Source organism: Bidens hawaiensis, unplaced genomic scaffold (assembly GCF_021521415.1).
Source record: "Bidens hawaiensis isolate Kalapana, Puna unplaced genomic scaffold, B.hawaiensis_p1.1 tig00017238_1, whole genome shotgun sequence".
NCBI lineage: Eukaryota > Viridiplantae > Streptophyta > Magnoliopsida > Asterales > Asteraceae > Bidens > Bidens hawaiensis.
In genome coordinates this window covers 379,217-400,463 of record NW_027492608.1, presented here as the reverse complement: position 1 = coordinate 400,463, position 21,247 = coordinate 379,217, and the positions used below count along the sequence as shown (strand labels likewise).

The 21,247-nt window shown below is 36.1% G+C and overlaps 2 protein-coding genes across 2 annotated transcripts; both read right to left on the bottom strand.

The window, feature by feature from the left end:
* Nucleotides 1–772: 772 nt before the first annotated feature.
* LOC143553446 (E3 ubiquitin-protein ligase UPL2-like) lies at nucleotides 773–14,066 on the bottom strand. Its single transcript, XM_077043444.1, has 16 exons — nucleotides 13,932–14,066; nucleotides 13,391–13,486; nucleotides 13,116–13,322; nucleotides 6,577–12,712; nucleotides 5,438–6,345; nucleotides 4,728–5,024; nucleotides 4,398–4,602; nucleotides 3,831–4,084; nucleotides 3,481–3,743; nucleotides 2,306–3,365; nucleotides 2,033–2,179; nucleotides 1,864–1,944; nucleotides 1,553–1,778; nucleotides 1,332–1,471; nucleotides 1,138–1,244; nucleotides 773–985 (listed from the first exon to the last, which is right to left on the bottom strand). The coding sequence occupies exons 1-16, from the start codon at nucleotides 14,025–14,027 to the stop codon at nucleotides 883–885; spliced, it is 10,326 nt and encodes a 3,441-aa protein (XP_076899559.1). The 5' UTR covers nucleotides 14,028–14,066; the 3' UTR covers nucleotides 773–882.
* Nucleotides 14,067–16,789: 2,723 nt separating this feature from the next.
* LOC143553431 (uncharacterized) lies at nucleotides 16,790–19,095 on the bottom strand. Its single transcript, XM_077043429.1, has 6 exons — nucleotides 18,933–19,095; nucleotides 18,719–18,793; nucleotides 17,878–18,013; nucleotides 17,427–17,564; nucleotides 17,238–17,350; nucleotides 16,790–17,104 (listed from the first exon to the last, which is right to left on the bottom strand). Exons 2-6 carry the CDS (start codon nucleotides 18,772–18,774, stop codon nucleotides 16,933–16,935), a joined length of 615 nt encoding a protein of 204 aa, XP_076899544.1. The 5' UTR covers nucleotides 18,775–18,793; nucleotides 18,933–19,095; the 3' UTR covers nucleotides 16,790–16,932.
* Between the last annotated feature and the right edge of the window lie 2,152 nt (nucleotides 19,096–21,247).

Sequence of the window (21,247 nt, the reverse complement as noted above, 5' to 3'; positions counted from 1 at the left end):
GGCCTCATCCTAGCAGCCTCACAATACCCTCGGCTTCTTGTAGCGCAGATGAACAAAAGCTAAACGGTAATCAACGAAATGATAGACGAACGTGACAACTTCAACATGTATGTTCTCGTTGGTATTATGAATAAGTAGTGCATGAAATTTTCTAAAATTAATGTTGTACATTCAAAATTTAAAATATATATATTGTTTCTGACACAATACAAGAGCTCGATACAATACATATGTACACGATACTTGCATATGCCAGACTGCCAGTACCTACACCAAAATACACACGATACTTGCATATGTTAGCACCATATTTTTATCGCACTTGGTTTAACACAACCAAAATTACACAAGGAAACTAACCTCTAAACGTGTGTATAATACCAAAATTGAATTTATTTTGCTTAATAAACAATTGAGTATATCAGAGAAGACCTAGACTCTGGCAGCGATGAAGAAGAGAAGGCAGAAGATACAAACAATGAGTCGCCAAACAAACTAGCACAAATGTCATCGATCTAGACGGCAACTAACAACCGCCTCATTGAGACGATATTAGCTTGCAAGACTTATAATCCAAGCTTAGCTTGCAAAAAATTGTAGTGTTAACCCAACCCCTATATAGATCTTCTAAGTAATTCAACACAATCAATATACAAACAATTACTTACTCTTCTTGGTTTAACCGGCTAGATAGCATCGCACTATACTAAAATCAAAGAAAGATGTTACACTCTGAATTTGCAAGATAAGTAACTCGGATTAAAACCAGAACTTGATAAAAAGGTTGTCGATATAACTCGAACAAACTGTACAGTCTATGTTGTTCAACCGATGCATATGTTTATAGTTTATTTACATTCACGATAGATTGAATTCCAACTCTTAACCGAAACCAAATCCCTCGTTAGCTTCATGAATTGCAAGAAGCAGTCTTTCTTCCAGGTGCTGCTTAGAAGGATATTCCGGTAGATCCAACTGGTTGAAACTGCATTCCACAAAAATAAACAAACACATTTTATTACCGAAAGATTATAAACACAATCCGACTAAACACTTTGCAAAAATAAACAAAAATGACAACTATGAACTCAGCATGTGAAATTGTGAATAATAAAATTCATTTATTTTGGCAATTACCATGTATGAGCAGAAGGCAAACGGTCCGAGCTTCCATATGCCTTATGAATCTGAAACTTCTGGGCTCCTGATATACCTTGCAAAGCACTGAACCCTTCTAAAGGTACCTGCGTCATTATTACAACAATATAATATTATTTTTTTGTTAATTTTATACAAACAAAATCATTGCTTAATAGCATAAAACAATATACCTTTGAAGTACCAGTTACAAATTGCAATAAACGAGCCTTGTCTTCTTTGCTTAAAGCTTGAGCAACCTCCCAAAACCAATGAATAACAGGAGATGCAGCACTGTATCCAGAATACTCGGTATTCGCCCTCATGTCATCCACTAACAAGTAGCAATTAACAGTTAACAACTAGACTAAACCATTTAAATCGGATAACAAAGATAATAACGTAAGTTACTCACAATCAATATCTGGAAGCCCACTTATCAACAATTCCAATTCCTTGTCATGAAAAATGGATATGTTATCACGAGGAATCAATTCGTTAAAACCTTCCAAAAAGGCATTTATTTGAGGACGAATAGCAGTTGTTAATCGATGCTCGGCAATGAGATTGACATATTCATGTTTGTTTTCCTCTGTAACTCGAATATTTCTTCCACCAGGGATCAGTTCATGGTCAGTTACCTGTATCATTAAAATCATAATCAATAAACAATACACAAGTCACGCATATTTTACGTTGTGGTAAACCGTAAATTTTAATTCTTACTTCTGCTTTCTCGAATAAGATTAACTTCTCTTCATCGGCATCAATACTAAATGTCAGATCCAAAATATCACTAATATCATTCTGCATTTCAAAAATGAAAGTTAGTGATAGATAATTGGTTACTAAATACATCAGAGGTAGATTTTCACTGATTCATAAGAAAACACACCTCAAGCATCCACTTCAAATTTTTGAAGTAACCTGGGTCAATCGCTTCAATATCATGGTAGGTTACTTTTGCCCCGAGCATATGCTTGTAAAAAGATCTTGTGAAATGAACATCAAGCAATTGACCATCAAAGAGTGCTTTCCCAACCTGATTTAAAAAAAAAAATAATACAAGTGTGAGCGGCAGAAACTAGGTAAAAAGATAAATGCTCCTCCATTTTACCACCTCTATTAATATTTATAATGCATAAATGAAAAGAATGGAATGACTTACAACTCTGCCAACAAATTTGAAGTAGGAGAGGTGTTCTGTCTGAAAAACAGAATTTGGATTTGGTTGAAAGGTTGACTCGTTACCAACAGTTGTAAAAAGCAAAGCTCCCTTGTCAAAGATTACCCTGGATAACAACTGATACCATTCCCTGGTAAGCCCACCACCATCAATACCTTCTTCCCCTTGGAAATGTACAGTCAGCCTACCCTTTAAATCTTGCGTGGACCTCATTCGCAGTTGATTATATGAATCTTCAAGTATGTATGCTCTTCTAACAGATATTCTCAAACCACTATGATGATGATGATGATCATGCTGATGCTTAATTTTCGATCTGAAATATGACCGTTTATTGTCGAAATCGATAAAACGAGGGACCTTTAACATAACCAAGAAAGACTTCTCAAGCAATCCGGGGTTTTGTCTGATAAAACCATTAAGAAGCTTCCTATGCTTGTCTGCAAATTTCACAAAAGCTGCATTCTTTTCCTCAGCTTTTACAGATGTCCCGGGAACACCGGCATCATCAGAATCATGCCCAAAATGCAACTTCTCGCACATCACAAAGAATGATTCTATATGCGGCAAGATATTCTGAGTGCCAGAAGGCAGTGGAGGAAATGCACCAGAAGGTCTAGATGTTAAGTTTATTGATGAAGAAGATTCTTCAGGGGTAGTATCGGTAAAACTCTCAATTTTGCTTATACATGTGCTCAACTCAACCCATAATAGCTCCAAATCAGCATTTATAGCATTTACTAAAGAAATGGTAGCAGCTTGTTCGTTTTCAAGAACCGTCTGTTCTTTTTCTTGATTAAGTGAGGTAACTAGTGAGCTTAATGCTTGTATAACCCTAAGGATTGCTGCCCCATTGGAGCCAGATGCATTAATCAATGCTTTCTCTGTTTCACCAAACACACGTAGTTCATTAATTGCTAACTTAGTCAAGTTCTTCATAGAACCAGCTAGCTCAGTTATGAATAAATGACAGTGATGGGGAGCAATAGCAACCAACTTCTTTAATATATCAGCAACAAGGGCGTAAGCACTTTCCGACAAACTGAAATGAATATTTGTTAGCAAAGCAAAAGGATTAAGTAATCCATGATACCATCAAACCTAAGCAATGTTAATATATGAAAAATTAACGCAAAACTGGCAATAAAAATATTTACCTTTCACTTGCAAACAATGAGCAAAGAAGACGGAGTTCTGCTTGTGGCAAATTTAGCAGAATATTATGAGATTCATTTTCCGTTTTAACACCAGATGATGAGGGCTTAGGGGCATCATCAATCTTGGAAGATTTAGCATCCGATTTTGTCTCGCCATCCAAAGTTGACATCTGAGCAGATTCTTCAGCAACAGATTCCTCATTCTGAACCAACACTTGCGTACTTTCAGCATTATCAATGATGACGTCTAACAAGTTTAGCAGCTGAAACACAAATAAAACAATCTTCAGCATTGTTTAAGAAGACTATAACCTATTAGTAGAAAAGAGAACTTTTTATTCGATAACAACCTGCTCAAGATGTGCAATACTTCTCAAATAAAGTGGTTGCTTTAAGAGGCTTAACAGCAATGTTATGGCTAATAAACCGTCTTGATACTGATGTTTATCTGGTACATCATCTTGAACATTCATAACAGCTTTCCCACGAGCCTGATCAGAAGTTTGTATTCTAAATTGTAGCATAAGTTTTGCAACAAATTTATGATTCCTGGCCAGGTATGTTAGTGTTTCTAGAACACGACGTGACAGCAACGGTGGCACACCTAAAATAAAGCCAAGAAAATTAGTTTTCAAAGAGAAAATGCTAGTCACACATATCGACGAGAATTATGTTTCATTTCTAATGGGTAAAAAAATAGCTAAAATAGTAGTTAGTGAAAGGCCAAGGCTCATCCAAAGTGTACTTTTAATGCAAAAAAAAACTCCTAAAAACTTTGTTAACCGTGTTTGGCACACTAACCACAAACCGTTCAAAAATTCTATACATAATTCAACCCGTGTCAACAAATTAACCTTTAATTAACAGCTGTGAAATATTGAAAGGTAAGCATCAGCTAATATAAAAAAGATTCTTACCATCAAAACTTTGAGGGCGAGAATACATTAGATGACTCTGGGAAGCATAAAGCCGATATGAGGGCTCAGAAGCATTCAAATCACTGTTGGGCGTTCTTGTATCAAGGACCAAAAGGTCCATCAATATTTTTATCAAAGCAGATCTGGTTTCAGCATGAGCACATAGGTTCAAGAGCAGTCTCTGCAGATGTGGTCTATAGATTGGCTGGCAAACAAACATTAAAAAAACATACTAATGAGAAACTATAAGCACATATGCAAGACAATCACCATTATTATAACTTATAAGATTGCTTTTCCAAGAAAAAATGAGCCATATATGACTGCTACCTGAACTACTCGAAGCAAACGAGTCAATGCTTTAAGATCTTTTGTGTCAACTAACGGAGCTCCATCAGTTTCAATGGGATGACTTCCAGTTGACCTATGAGTAATGGCCCCGCTAATTCTATCCAGACTGGATCCAATTCCTTCACCTCTTCTAGAAGATTCACCCCTCCTATTTCTCGGGAACATGCCAAAAAGTGTTCGATTATTGCGTCGGAACCTCTCTCTCAACATGTTTGCCTCAGCAACAAGCGCAGGTGTGAGATTGGAAAGCACGTCATCAGATGATGTCAAGAGAACCTAAAGATATGAACCAACATGTTAAAAAAATATTGCCCCTTAATAATAATATGAAAAAACTAGAAGTGGCAAGACGGATGGTAGGGTTGGTACGGGTCAATCTGGTAAAGTAAGAACGTGATAGGTTGACCTTCCCAATATTTTAAAGATTATGTTTTCTTTAACCTTGTATAGGAGATTTCCCATCTCGAATTGGGTAATAGGAGACTTCCCATCTTGAATCGGGTTATTATGTTCCAGTAATTGAATCGTTTGTTTAAGTCCAGATTCTAGACTCTTATCAATAACCTTTTTTATTTTTTTTATAGATAATTAATGTGATAAATATGTTTACAAAAGATTAGTAATTACACTAACGGTCTAAATAAAAAAAAGGTGATGAGTCAAATTTGCCACCTCTAAAAAAAATCTACCTCTTCTCGTATTTCTGATGGAAATGTAGCAATTATTGAGACGGTATCCATCTCCACAGGTTGGCCTTCCAACTCATGTGACCGTTGTGCCACTTGTGCTTGTTGTTGTGCTAAAACTTCTGCTCGAATATCTGGCGGGAGTGCGGCAAGAAATTCTGGGTCAATGTCATTGACCCCGCCATTTTGTGGTTCAGTATTAATAACTTGTGTCACTGGACCTGGTTGACCTGAAAGGACCTCGGCACGCAACTCATCAGGAAGTGCATCCAGGAAGGTAGGGTCGATTCGTGCATCATGAGCAGGTGCAGCAGCAGCACCTTGCTCTGATTCTTGACCATGGTTTTCTGATGCCTCAGGTACACTATGAAGAGACCCGCTCGCTGACGTTGTGATTGTATTCACAAGTGAAGCATTTGTACTTCCAGTTTCAACATCCAAACTTCTAGTTTCAACATCCAAACTTCTAAGACTTTCTCCTAATGTAGCCTCATTTTCACTGCTTTCTTGGCTCACACCGTCAACCGAATTGTGATCAGATTGCATTTCAACAGATTGTGGATGTCTAATAGATGTTTGAAGTTCATTTATTGTGGGTTCACTATTACCATCATTCTCGGTGGTGGGTTCAGGTACCATCCCAGCAGATGCTTGGAGTTGAGCAGTCTCGTCCTGCGTTTGACCCTCTATTCCAGTTTCATGATCAGGTGGGTTCACGGGGGTTGGGGGTCTCAAATGAGAAACCAACAACTCTTCAAATCCTGACGGAATGCTGGAAGGGTTTGATCCACCGCTTTGCCCGTCATTAGCCCACATGCTTGGACGGTCACCACGGCGCCCATTTCTCAAAGACCTAAATACTGCATCCAAACGTGATGAGGTTGACTCCAAATTTCTGTCACGAACTTGACCTAAAAGAAGAAAAAAAAAGAAACAAACAATATGAGTTAAACTTTTACACACAAAACATGCCCAAATCATTTTGTACCACAATTTAGATCGATGTTGAGATAAAATAACTGTTGTAATAATAACTGATACACTAGTTATTATTAAAAACAAGTTGGAAAATAAGTGTGATCCAACCCACCCAACCAGTACACTTTCCCCTATAATAAAGAGAGACTTCAAAACCATCATACCGGCTTGTCCTGAAGGGTCAACTAGAAGTGGATGCTGAGCTGGAGCTGATGTATCAGGAGATCTCCCAAGAATATTATAAATGGATGTGGTACGACCTTGGCGTCTTGAACCAAAAACTTCAACAGGCATCATGTGAAATGTGTCATTAGGGAAACCATTGTCTCTGCCTAAAACCTCAATATGGTCCAGCACATTAATCCCATTCATTTCCTCACTCAGGCCTAATATAACTCTACCACCACCATCACCATCATCCTCATCCTCGTCATCATCATCTTCTTCCTCATTCATATCCTCATCAAAATCATCTTCATCAATTTCATTGTCATCTTGATCTGTGTCAAGATGCGGCAAATGATGGACTTCATCTTCAAGATCATTGTTTTCTTCTTCATCTCCATCTTCTTCCTCTTCCTCCTCTTCTTCATCTTCATCTCTTTCATCCCCTGACATATCTTCATCATCTTCGTCTAGACTCTCTTGACTATCAGGTTGGATTTCAAATGTTATTCCCACAGAATCAAAACCATTTTCAACAACCCTTGTGTTGTCAGAAGTTTCATGCATGTAATCATCTTCACTTGGAGGAACAAAACTTCCATCATTCTCCTGATCATGTTCCATGTCATCTGTAGCAGGCTCAATTTCTCTAGACTCAATTCCAATATTTTCTGTTTGCTCATTTTCTGTATGATCTAGAGATTTTATCGTATTATCACCTTTTCCAGCATTAGCCTCGGCAGCAAGAACATGCTCTTTAGTGACCACCTCTAGAACCTTCATCAGCCCAGGTGCCACCTTTAGTGAGTCAGGATGGTCTAGGTCCATCACTTGTAGGAGTTGTGTCAGTGACCTAATCAGACCAACATCAATAAACGAAACTGAAACTTCACTTGAAATTGAAGAGCCGGTTGGTGAACGAGCCAGCAACACACCACTCAGCAAATCAACAAAAGCTTGGATATCATCTCCTGGTGGTTGAGGAACAACAGAAGAAGAAACAAAATCAGTAAAAACATTATTGATCTCCCCAAAAATTCTCTTCCTTGCCTCTGTAGAACGCACACATGCAGCCACCAAAAACTTGCTAGCTCGGTCTGCTAGTTTATGTCTCCAGTCAACATCCGTCTTTTTCTCCTTTTTAGAACTTTTTGAGTAAGGAAGGAACTGATGAAGAATATGATGAAATACTCCACCAGCACAAGTACTACTTGGACCCTTATGGGCAATTTCACCATCTCTTCGAAGCAGAACATGAACCGATGGACCATATATCATGAGAGTCTCTGTTAAAAGCTTTAAAATGAATACAACTTTCGCTATCGAGGCATGCTGTTCCTGCTCACCATTTTCGCTTTCATTTTCCTTCCCTTTTCCCTTGTTTGATATCAAATCGATGTCCATATCAGTTAATGATGACTTCTCTCCAGACACTGCCACAGGTTCATCTTTTACAGGTGGCACAAAATTCATGACTGAATCCAAAAGCAGCTCAATTACACTCACAAAACTCTGTGGCGGTTTTCTATGAACTTTTACATGCTTCACATTTGCCTCAGGAGGTTTCCCATCAGCCATAGTTTCTGTCTTCTCTTTTTCTTTGGACTTGCCTTTAAGCAATACAATGCATGGTCTGTCACCATCCATCTCAATTTGGCATACCGACTGGGCAGCTCGCATAAAAACCACCGGATCGCGTGAAATAACAGAAGTCAAATTCAAGAGGAAGCTACGAGGCGTGAGCCGGCTAGTAGACTGTCGATTAACAGCTGCCACAACACTCTGTTTTATTTCAGATTCCATAGCCTGTTGGAGTGTTTGCGGGTCTTCAAGAATATGGCGAATAATATTAGCAGCAACATTATCAAAACCAACAAACAGACTATTTGAAGGCAAAGATAGCAGCAAAGGTAAACCGCCGGCATTTAAGAAGCTAAGAGCAACAAAATGATTTCTTGTAAGTGTAGAGCATAGTTGAAGAACAGCATGAACTGTTTCAGCAGGAAGAGAATTCTTTAAATAGTGACATGATATTTCAACAAATCTCTTTTGATCTTCTATATCAATAAGCCCTAAATATGGTTGCACCTTGTTTTGTTTTTCATCATCTATCACTATATGAGTTTGGTTACCAACATCATCTTTCTTTAATAGCTCTGAAATAATGTCAGCATTCAGCTTTTGGTCCACCTGAGCAAGTCGGTCGACAGCAAGAAACGCTGGTGTCACCCACTTAGGTACAGTTTTGGAATTATCATTCTCGGGGTTCCAATTTGACAAACGATCTGCAGCAGCTTTAACTAGACCACTTTTAGAAGCAACTTCCCTCAAGTCATTATCGTCATTAAGAAGCAACGCAAGAACATGAAAGAGAGAAGATATCATCATTGTATTCTTTCCATTGTCAGCAATCTGGTCAACGATAAATGTTAAAACATTTGACCTGTATTGGCCATCATCTTGTAAACATATCAGAAAAAGGTCGCGAACTGAAAATGCTAAAGAATCCTTCACTTGTAGAAGCTTCTTACATGTAGATAACAATTCATGAACAGGTGGCAACTGCACAGTTTCCTCTTCAATCTGCTTACTCGTTTCATTTGCAGTGTTTTCTTTTGCATCAGATGAATTATTACCAAGAGACTTATCAGATGAATTGTTACCAAGAGACATAGCAAGTGCACGAGAAAGTTCATCGTCTTCTGGGACTTGCTCAGGGTGTGAGAACAACCATTCCATGGCCAACTCAACACTGTTTGACCCAATTTGTCTCAACGCCTCCTCTGCATGTGGTCTTGTAAACCCCATTTCAACTATTGTGGAAATAGTTGTTTCACTCAAAGGAGCAGCGAGACGTGACCCACCATTGCTTACATTTTTCACTTCAACCCCAGAAAAGACATTACGGATGATAGATATCACGGTAGTGATGAAATCATCGTTACAATCAACAAACCGAGGATGAGTCCATAAGGGAAGCACCGTTTTCAAGATCATAGATTGTAGAACCCTAACAAAAACCTCAGGATCCCGTGGAAGAGGAATGTTTCCTCCATTTACAAGGGGTTGTGTAAGCAAATGTTTTGAAGAAGATGACAAAATAAAAGATGAAGTCACAAGGTGATTCATAAGCTTGCCATAATTGGCTAATGAATCATTAATCCATGAATGATTCATTTCTTCTGTGTCTGTTTGCTTCAAAATTCCTTCATCAGTCTCCATAGGAGATGCAGGAGTTTTGCTGACAGTGAAAAGCAACTCACTGGTGGCTTCAAATGTGGTCAAAACTGACTTGATAACCCCACGACCATACAAACAGTTCAACAGCATGGGATTACAAGAGTCAGACTTCTCTAGTAGAATGTCATCAATAAAATCAACAACCTTCCCGAGGTAACGGCATTTTGCTGACCACGATGCCTCACGGCCTTCAAAATTCATATGATCGAGTGTGATAGAAGCAAATGTAGAAGCCACAGATCCTGAAGGAGTTCCAGTCACCAACTCATCTCGTCTTCTAGAAGGAAGCAACATAGCTTTTCCTAGCTCTTGAAACAAATGGGTGATATGTAAAGATAGTAACCGCATCATGTCTGAAGTTCCAGAAGGGGTTGATCGATGACCAGCTCCAGTATGTGGTTCTGGCGGACCATGTGTGCTTGAGGGATGAGTGAGATCATGATACAGGTTTATTAAATCAAAAAACTGTGAGTCAAAACTCAATCCCGACATCCTTCTTCTCATTAACGGATCAAGAAACTGCCTAAAAGAATCAAATCTTTGTTGTTCAGATTCTGAAGACCGTGACACATCAGCAGAACTGTCACTGACATCCTCATTTTTTTCAAACTTGGCATCTTCAAGTAAAGCAAGCTGCCATAAAATCTCACGATGAATTCTTCCAATATCTTCTAAAACATCCTTGCTACCGTTTCCAAATTCTTGGAGCAATCCAGCAATCCATCGATTGTCTTTTGAGGCAGCTAAAAACAGAAGAAATTCAACAAGAAAAAGCGAAGAGATAACCTTTGCATCTGGTGTGGATTTGGGATCCAAAAGGAAAGATCCGGTAAGAAGATCAAATCCGGTCAAAGTTGACTTTAAATAATCCCTTAAAGAGGAGCAAAAGGCACTCGCCAAAGGAGCAGAGTGATGCTGAGTGAAGCTTTTAAAAACCATTGTGCTATGCAAAGCAATAGACATCCCTTTAGAAGACTGAGTTATACTTGGTCTCAGTAAAAGCTTCAATAATGCTTCGATACCGCTTTTCTCCACAAAAATCCGACAAGTTTCAGCATTTTCCATTGTTCTATGAACCAACACCATCACATGAAATATGCACGACTGGATAAATGGCTCATTACTCACTCCTTCCAAGGTTGACTTTTCTTTCTCCTCGGTATCCATATCAGTAACATTACTCCCAGTGACTTTTCCCGATTGTTCTGCACCTTTACTGTCCTCAATTAATGCAATTTTATTGATAATTTCAATAATCAAATCTACACCAGTGACTCTAAGAGAAGTGACATGACGCAAAAGCTCTTCAACAGCATTTGCTAAAGGCACAATAGCATCATTCATTGGAAGGGCATATTTCTCGTGAGTAAAAACGTCAACCAAAAACCTCAATGCCGACTTCTCTTTTACCTCCTCTAACCCCTTTGTATTGAGACAAATGGCACCGAGACCATTTGGAACACATGTGAGAGCCCTTGTAGAAGGAAGAACTCCAGCTGCCACTGATGATATAAAAGCACTGGGAAGACCGATTTCATCCAATGACGCATAACATGTAGGATCTTTGTGAATCATCTCACACATTACCTGCACAGCTGCTGAATATATGTCACCTCCAAATGTGACCATGTTTTTAAAGATCAACATAAGAGTCGCGGGAAGAGAGTTATTTTGAGGATTCTGAGGTCTTGTAGTGTTTGCTGAAGCGTAAGTAGCAGAACTAAGTGCCTTCAATAATATCCTAATAAGCATGTGCGGAAAAGTCTGATCATCAATTGTGTCTGAGGACTCTCCGATTTTCATTGAGTTAATCATTTTAACAACTTCTGTATGCAGCCGATTGGTCAAAAGGTCAACTCCTCCCAAGTCTTGTAAAAGAGTGACTGCTGAATTGCTGTAATCCATGAGCTTTTGTAGAATCTTCACAGCCAAAAGAACAAGATTCATGTGTGCGGGCTCTGTGTCATCTATAAGGGGTAAAAAGGTGGAAACCATTCCCGGGCCCCGTATAATGTTCCTGGGACTTGAAGTTGTTATCACTTGAAGCACGTGAAAATGAAGGAGTGCTTCAATGTATGCAATAGACGGCGTATCAGTAGACTTGTTTAAAGATGAAATCTCCCTTTGCAACACATTAATAAGTTGCACACGGTTGCAACCTGTATTCAGAATGCGAGCCCGCTCATGAGATGACGAATAGACAACTAGTTGAGCTCCGAGAGCTTGAACTGCAAGCATACGAATAGCTAGAGATATGGTTTCTTCAGATTTCACAAGCCGTACTAACTCATTTGTATATTCAGGCTCGTTTGCGAAAAAAGATACAAGTTCATCATGAGAATCACCTGATTGAACAAGGACAATGAAAGCAAGAAGACATATCTTGCTGTACAACCTAGACATTTTGGGTGAACGGAAAGCATGAGCATATCTAATTCTAGTAAGCAACAAAAACCAATGCTCAGGACCTACATTGTACTGCTCTACCAATTGCTTCATAATAGACAGGTCATCCTCCTCCCGTGTATGAAGATCTGGAATGTGAATTACACTTGCGGAGGCACCCATGTCTTGGGTATATGTGCCATGCAACTCAAAATATAAAGTGGACCTCATGCGACTTTGAGATTTATCATCATCGATAGAAGGAAATAAGGATAGACTATCGTCTGGGGTCTTTTCGTTTGAAACAACACATGAATATAAACCTAAACCTTCTTCCTTGCTTCCCCATCCTTGTGCCAATGACAGAAGAGAGCTGTTTATTGAACCACATCCAACCAGCTTCCCACTTGAATGAGGCTTTGGTGAAACCATTTTCACTAATGATGAGAGAGTCTCTAGTGTTGCAATGAGGACCTCAGGATCAGTTGATGCAAGCAAGAGCTTGAAATGCTGAAGAAACAAAACACCACTTTAGAGATAACCACTGACACCTTTTAAATAATGAGTCAAATAAAACGCTTCATTTTTAGTATGTCATAGCTGGTTGGGTCAAGCTGAGCACTGGTGCTTATCAGCCAATATTTATAGATAAAGTGTTATTATTTATGATGACAAAAAAACAGTATTATTACAACAACAATCTAAGTCTTTGAATAAGACAATTTTGGGAGTCGTATACAGTAATAATAGACTTTAGGCAACTTCCAACATATTTGATGTACTTTTTACTTGGCCCGTTGGAAATAAAACCCAGCCCAAATCAAACTGTTCATTAGCAAATGGCTAGAAATTGAAACCTATAATCGTGTATTATGTTGAATCCAATGTTATTATTCTATCATTTCCACCATACCTCTAAGCCAGTAAATGCACTCCTGTTTGGGCAATTATCTAAAATGATTTGCATCACGCGCAGAATTTGGAGGACTGATTGCTTTGGGAAAGGAGTATCATCTTCTACAATATCATCTGTCAACAAAAGATCCTTCCTAGTAGACACGTATGTCTTGAAGTATGTATCAAAGTGCAAGAACAGTGGCCTCCAATGATGAAAATTTCCCTGTATATAAATAAGAGTAATATTTTAGCAAAAGAATCCAGTAAAAGTAACGCCGTATGAGTAATCACCTTGTTGTACTCCCAACGAAACCCTGAAAGAGGGATTTCAATGTCTTGCAACGGGCACTGAATCACCTTGTCAATGAATGCCTTTACTTTTAGAGGCTGCAAAAGACATGAGTTACAGGAATAAATGAATCTGACATTTACATATGAATGAAAATAAGCTATACATTTAATCCAACAAGAGCTAGCATTATATGCTTAAACTGTCAACGTTTGCGAGTACATCGATTTCCTGTACTATAAGACTAGAGCATGTAGTTTATCCTTCAATGTTAGTTGCATAATTAGTATGAGGCAGTGAAATGTGATGCAATATGTATGTATGATGAAAGCGATAGAATAGAGAGTGAAAAAGCGATAAAATAGAGAGTGAATAATAATAATAATAATAATAATAATAATAATAATAAGAGTAGAGTACTAGAGTAGTAGTCAAGCAAGGTGAAGCAATTAATATTAGTGTATGAAATGGTGCCCTAATTTAAAGAGATGAATAATAATATAAAGATGTGGATGGAAAGTAAAAGTAAAAGTAGTTAGTTACAGTGTCTGAGGAGGAGGAGTTATTAGCTTCAGTGCCGGATATAAGCTGCCGTGGCCTCGACGGCAAGTTGGATCTTAGGCTAGCCGCAGCCGCCATACCATACGAGTATATTATTTACAGTCGTCTTCTTCTTCTGCAGTTGAAAACAAACAAACTGATTGATTGAATATCTGTAATTAATTAAACATGAGAGAGTAAGCGATTGAGAAGAGATAGAGATTAACCTGACTGACTGATTGACTGACTGTGTAGAAAGAAGATAGATTATTATTATTATTATTATTATTATTATTATTATTATGGTTTGATTGAATTGAGTTCAAAACCACCACCTAAACCTAGAAGAAGAGTAAGCGTATGTGTATGTATGTATGTATGTGTTTGTTTAACCCTGGAATAATAGAATAGAATACAACGGGGAGAGGAAACCACCAAGTGCTTTTTATTATTACCGTAAGCGTGTCCGCGCGATGCAGCGGGTGTTTAAACCTGTTAATCACGTACAAATATAAGTGTTTATGGTTTGATTAAAACCTTAAAATCGTTTAAATCGGTCATTGGTTTGACTTACTTTTTTCTTTTTCTTTTTTTACTTTCGGTTTGTTGGTCGGTTTCAAAATTTTCAAAACGTAGTGAACGGTTGGTTCACGGTGGTTTATATCGGCAACCGGCCATATGAAACCAGACCAGACTGTAAATGCTGAATGCAATTTAATCTTTTTTATTATTAATTATTAGATATGTTTTGTAATATATATTAGATATAGTTAAATTTTAATTAAACATAATCTTTTTATTAAAAATAACTTGGCTATACAACTTCAAATTAACCCAATTGCAATATGATTCCTTTTGTAATCTTTGTTGTTATTATTTCACGTCCTAGATTTTCCCTTAATATTTACCATTTATGTGGCTAAAATTATCATTTTTTATTTATGATCATCTCAAGTATCATATTATGTTGGTTTTTAGTTAAAATTGATAGTACATTTAAATTATTAATTATTTTAAACTATATTTATTATTAAAGTTTAAACTGTGAAACCAAACTGGAACCAAGCCGTTAGTAACGATTCGGTTTCAACCTTTCAATTGTTGAGTTTGGTTTTGGACGACAAAAAATCTATATTAATGGTTAAACTCACATGTTTAACTTAAAAATAATCAAAATTGACACTGAACACCCCTACGTAACATATTAATTTATTTAAAATAAAAAAAAATACAACAATATCATATATATCCAAATTAAAGAGCATAAAATGCTCGTTTTTATGGTGTAATTTGTTTATAAAAATATTAACGTATGAAAAGGCTATAGTCGTTTAAAAATCATGGGTGAGAAGTTAGTTTACAAGTTAAATTAAAACATAATATTGTTAAATATGAGGGATCAAACTTGTAAGTTGAATGAATTGTGTTTAAAAGACATGTTTACCCTTACTAACACATGTACCTCATGCTTTAAGTGTTGTAAATTACTTAAAAATGGGTGTCTTAATTTGCCCTTGTTTGATGTATTATATATAGTATAGATTATTATTATTATTATTATTTATAATCTTAACTCCCCTCTTTTCTTTTCAAACAAGTTGTGGGTCGGTTCGGGTTTTGCTTTCATAAAACGTGTCATGATAAAATTCTTACTTTGTTCAAATTCGATTTCGTTCTATGAATGAATCAGTACGATTTAGAGCCAATCAAATTATAACTCGACTTCAAATCTTACTACCAGAATATCGTGAATCAATTCGCGATTGGATTTTGTGAACCTAATTGATTTATTGGACTAATGAAGCTTCATAATCAGACTAACCGGCCAATTGAAGCTCAATTTGGATTTGGAATACAAATTAGGCTGTCTGCAAATTGAATGAACTCATTTGAGCATGATTCAATTTTTAGTTTGATTGTATTATTCAGAGTAAAGTTATTTTTAATTGAGCGTATTATTCTACAATTTCATAATCGATTGATGATTTTATAGCCTCCTACACGTCAATTCGATTAATTAAATCGTCAGTTTTTATATAAATTTGAAGTATCCTGATGTTCAACAACGTTCGATTTTGGTTTTGATTTTTGATATCTGGTAGTCGGAATCTGATTAGGGTTCAAAAATTGTGCGTAAGCGATTAATTTTAAGTTATCTATGTTTATGTCACACAGTTTCAAATTGGAATTAAAATCAGTGATGTATGAAGTCTTATACGAAATATACGATAAGTCATTATTGTATAGTAACTTGCTCATATATTTAAAGTAATTATTTAAAGCTTTACTTAAAAAAATATGGCATAAAATTTGTTTTATTTTTTTGTTATGAAACTTTTTTTGAATTAATCAATGGCTTATATAAATAAGAGAGGAATTATGCTCTTGCAATGCATTTCGCCTTTTTAAATAAAACCGATTAGAACTATTGTCTTTTTTTCATTTTTAATGAAATCTAATTGCAACCCCTTTTACCAATTCTTGTGGATTAAAGACCTAAAAACTCATAACCCCTATTGACTTTTGCAGTAATTATGAAAAAAAGTTGTATGGTTAATTTTAATTATAGTGTTACATATTGGCTTAGTACTGTTAATCTTAGTCTATATGAAAGTATTTAAACCAAAATCATCTTCAAAATCACATTAACACAATTAAAATCACATCCAAAACACCTTAACACAACTGAAATTATCTTCGAACCCAATATAAAAATAATCTAAAACAAGTTTTTTCGACGAGTCAACCCAGTCTAACATACTTTCTATATAAGCAAAGCCGTAGACCAAAAAGTAGACCCCAACGAAAAAAATATCCTAGCTTCTTCACTACTTTATAAGGCTGTAAATATCAAAGGGTAATACTTGCATGGAATCTTTTATATATACCAAAGACAACTTAACAGAAAAATCACCGATAACGTCTGGGGGTAGATGATATAAAGTCAAATCAGATAATACATACATATATAACTTATATTCAAACACGCTCCGGGGGGTACTTTTTAGTTAACTTGACTCATGTCTTCTGGTTTTCTCTGAAAAAGAAGAGATCCAAGAAGAATGGCTATGCCGGTTATGGCTATGGTGAAAAGGAGCCGCCTTGTAGAGAAGTCTTGCGGTGGTGGTGGTGGTGGCCTTCTGGCGACATGCTCTCGTTCGGCTTCCCTTATTGCCCTTCAAAAACCATCATTTGGAAACATTCAGAATACTCATTTGCAACAAATTTTTATTTATTTATTTATTTATTTTCACTATTGCAAAATAATTATATTGTGTGTGTGTGTGTGTGGTGGGTTGTTTTTTAAACCTGGGTATTTCAGCAGGAACACCATTGCATGTGACTTCATGGGCGGCTCGCTCTCGAAGTCTGATATATCGGTTACAGAGATGACATAACTCTGTCCTGTTTCCACAAACTTCCTGAGATTTCATTTCAGCATATGTTAGAACATGACATGAAACGTTTTGCGGGTTTATTAGAGGAATGGAGAGTTACCTGATGCTCAAATAGGTCAGTGGCGGGTAAAGGAAACTCACAGTACTCGCAGGTCACAATTCTTTTCGGACACTTTTCACCTTTGTGCACAGCTAGGATTTCAGGTGTCATCGTCTCACTGCACAGTGAGCAAGTTACCTGTCCCAAGAATATTTGTCACGACCAGTTCAAGACTAGGAATCGAGTAAAACTAGTACAAAAAATAATAATCTTGAGCTGCCAATTTAGACCCGTTTACTTATTACAAAAAAAAATTAACTTGAAACTTAAAATAAGCAAGCGCATACAAATGAAACAGGTCGAATAAGTCAAACACGCATAAAACCTCTTAAAAAAAGTATGAGTGAAATAATATACTCTGTCATCATATCAAAGACACCTATTGTCAAATCGAGTAAAACAAGTACGATTGAAGTTGAAATATTTAATGAGAAAACAATATATAGTTTACCGGAGCATGGGTGTTGGTGTAGTGTTCATCTGCATGTTTTGTAGGTACCATATCGCCACATATTTTGCACTTCTCTAAGTTACGTACGCAGTGAGCATAGTGCAGATCGATATTTGAAGACGGAATATCTCTCTCACTGCAAACACAACCATTCAGGTGTTTCAATACTGCTTTAAAAGTAACACGCTAAAAACTGGAAAACAAGAGATCACGCCATTGTGCGAAAAAAGAAACCAATAAAGGCCAATAGGCCATATGATATAAGATTGACCATAAAAATACACGCTAGGTTCGTATTGAAAACAAGCCACATCAATAAAATAAATAATATACATTTGTTTTAAGAATTAGGATTACTTGAAATTTCCAACAAACAAGAATCAGCAGGATGCGGTAGTGCCTGTGTGTTGATGCTTCACTCACAATATGCATGCAAATTTATTTGACTTGTAGAGTAAAAACGAATAGTTAATCATGAAACACAGCTATAATAATAATAATAATAATAATAATAATAATAATAATAATAATAATAATAATAATTATTATTATTATTATTATTGATATTATGTATGCATCAAACAAAAGTTATTAGCTTCAAACAATGATAGAATAAATTTATAGTAAGTGAAGAAAAGTAAGTATCAAGTACTAATTTTATTATTATTAGTATTGTATCTGTGCTGCTGTGACATGTATATGATTATGATTATGATTATGATTATGATATGAATGAATTAAAGTCAGATGCAAACATGTACAACCAAAACATAGAAGAAGCCCTATTAATATGAATATAAATGAATATGATTATGATTATGAATAATAATAATAATAATACCAGTGGGTGCAAAGCTTGGTGGTGTCGGTGGCATGATCGGAAGCTGCTGCGGCCATCAAGCAAATAATAAACACTCTGCAAATTCCAAATCACCACCAACAACAACAATCGATTGATTGATTGATTCACTGAGTTATTTTAAATTCAATTGAAATGAATCGAAGCCTCGTATAACAATAACCATAATAATAATGATAGATCGAAAGAAGCCCGCCTTAATTGAATTGAATTGAATTGAATTGAATGATTGATTGGTAGATCCAAATAAGACTTTTCTACCTGCAACACCACCACCAAAATAACAAAGAAAGAAACTATATTAATAATATTATTGTTATTATTCCACTTTGGCGATTCATTTATTTCATGTTTTTTTATTTTTTTATAGTAAACTTGTTCCAACATTTTAGTCTTTTATTTACTTCACGTTTCTTCACTTAATATTATATTTACCTTTTACAAATTTACAAATAGATGCTTTGGGTTGGATTTTTATTTATTTATTTATATTTGTTTTGTGCACCTCTATAGATAGATAGATAGATACTTGGTTTTGTTTGTAGCATTAGGATTCCAATTTCTAACATAATCTCTTCAAACTTTTTTATATTAAATCAATCACTCTTTTATTATATAACTACCTAATAAAACCCACATCAACGCGAATTTGGATTCACTCGACACTCGTATAAATTATGATAATTAAAATGACGTGTAGTCAGTCCTACACAAATCGATGAAAATTCGATAACCAAAAAATAAAACAAGGTTGTTAATGCCCGAATACAATAACTTAACAGCGTATTTAAGATAATAAAAAGAATAATATGAAACTTTTTTATATTTGAATTCAAAACCTTTATGTTATGTTAGGATTTTCTTTAAATCACTCAACCTTACACAACCATTTTTCTATTGCTGAACGTTTAACTTGTTTGGGCATGTACAAAATCTTGAACTGGGCTCTTTGCTGCTTGGACCCATTGGGCTTATGTCCATAGTGATCATAACAACATTTGATTAGTTTGTTATACATGGAATTATGGAAAAATGGAATCAATTTGTTTTGTTTTGTTTTGTTTTGCAACCCAAACTAAATTCATTAATCAAATTAAATGTCAACTACCAATTAGGATTAATCGTAAAATGAAGCTTTAGGTTCGAGGATGGAACCCGATAAACCATTATTCTTCGGTTTGGCCTTGAACCTACGTGCCTATGACTTTGTTTCTCAAGAAATTAGCGCGGCGGAAGATCCTGAATTTGAGACTTTCTACACCAAAAATATTCTCTTAAACGAAGGTATTCGTGCTTGGATGGCGGCTCAAGATCAGCCTCATGAAAACCTTATATTCCCCGAGGAGGTTCTACCCCGTGGAAACGCTCTTTAATGGAACTTTAGCTTTAGCTGGTCGTGACCAAGAAACCACCGGTTTCGCTTGGTGGGCCGGGAATGCCCGGCTTATCAATTTATCCGGTAAACTACTAGGGGCTCATGTAGCCCATGCCGGATTAATAGTATTCTGGGCCGGAGCAATGAATCTATTTGAAGTGGCTCATTTCGTACCAGAAAAGCCTATGTATGAACAAGGATTAATTTTACTTCCCCACCTAGAGAAAAAAAATATGAATTTTAAGGGCAGTTCGAAACAAATTTTAGAGCTTCAAATAATATTGTTAGATTTCAAATTAAAAGAAAATCGCCTTAAATTGCAATCGACAATGGTAAAGATATTCCTCCAAGGCTGTCAAAGGTATGCTAAAAATTTTTGAGTTTTACAAATTTTGATGTATATGATGCAACATTTGATACAACCACGTTATTTATTAGTGTATATTTAATTCACTATAGCAATTACATATAATGGGTTTGGATCAAATACAAATAAAATTAGAGTGCTAAACGTAAGAATCAATTAGGATAATTATATATGCAAGTAGAGTAATTATGTAATTACTCTATGATAAATTACTCTATAGGGTAATTACATAATTACTATACTTGATTCTCACGTTTAACACGTTAATTTCATCTATACGTTAACATTCCCCAAATACACATTTAATAATTATTATCATTTAAGTGATAACAATACCATATATATATATATATATATTTGAACACAAAAGTTTTTCCATCGTTCTCCAACTCGTGCAAGGATTTTATGAGGAGGGACGTCATACCACTTGACCAATTGGTTAATGTTTAAGGCAAGTTGCGCTACATGACTTAGAGCACCCACAACGCATTGGTTGTGGGTGTGGTCCGTTTGATGTGGCAATCCACGAACTTCACCATTTCAATCCCAAGCGTTGTGGCTCCAGTTTTTCCTCCAAGTATGTCCTTCAAGTTTGTATCAGAGGACCTGCAAAGGACTTGGTTTGTCCCATCCCCCCCCACTCACATACATATATACATATTATATATACACACACACACAAATATAATAACTTTTTTAATAAAATTTGTGGAGGTTTGATGTTGTGAAAGAAAGTGAGTTTTTGAAAAAAGTTTAAAATCTGACTTGA

Bases quoted from the DNA above. Each gene is read 5' to 3' on its own strand.
- LOC143553446 (XM_077043444.1), bottom strand. From the start codon at position 14,027: ATGGCGGCTGCGGCTAGCCTAAGATCCAACTTGCCGTCGAGGCCACGG. The intron at 3,744-3,830 runs GTTGTTATCGAA...TTTGTGTTTCAG, and splicing joins GTATTGCACATCTTGAGCAG to CTGCTAAACTTGTTAGACGT. The intron at 1,779-1,863 runs GTAAGAATTAAA...TTAATGATACAG, and splicing joins TCTTATTCGAGAAAGCAGAA to GTAACTGACCATGAACTGAT.
- LOC143553431 (XM_077043429.1), bottom strand. From the start codon at position 18,774: ATGGCCGCAGCAGCTTCCGATCATGCCACCGACACCACCAAGCTTTGC. The intron at 18,014-18,718 runs GTATTATTATTA...TTGTGTTTGCAG, and splicing joins ACCAAGCTTTGCACCCACTG to TGAGAGAGATATTCCGTCTT. The intron at 17,351-17,426 runs GTAACTCTCCAT...ATGAAATCTCAG, and splicing joins CTGACCTATTTGAGCATCAG to GAAGTTTGTGGAAACAGGAC.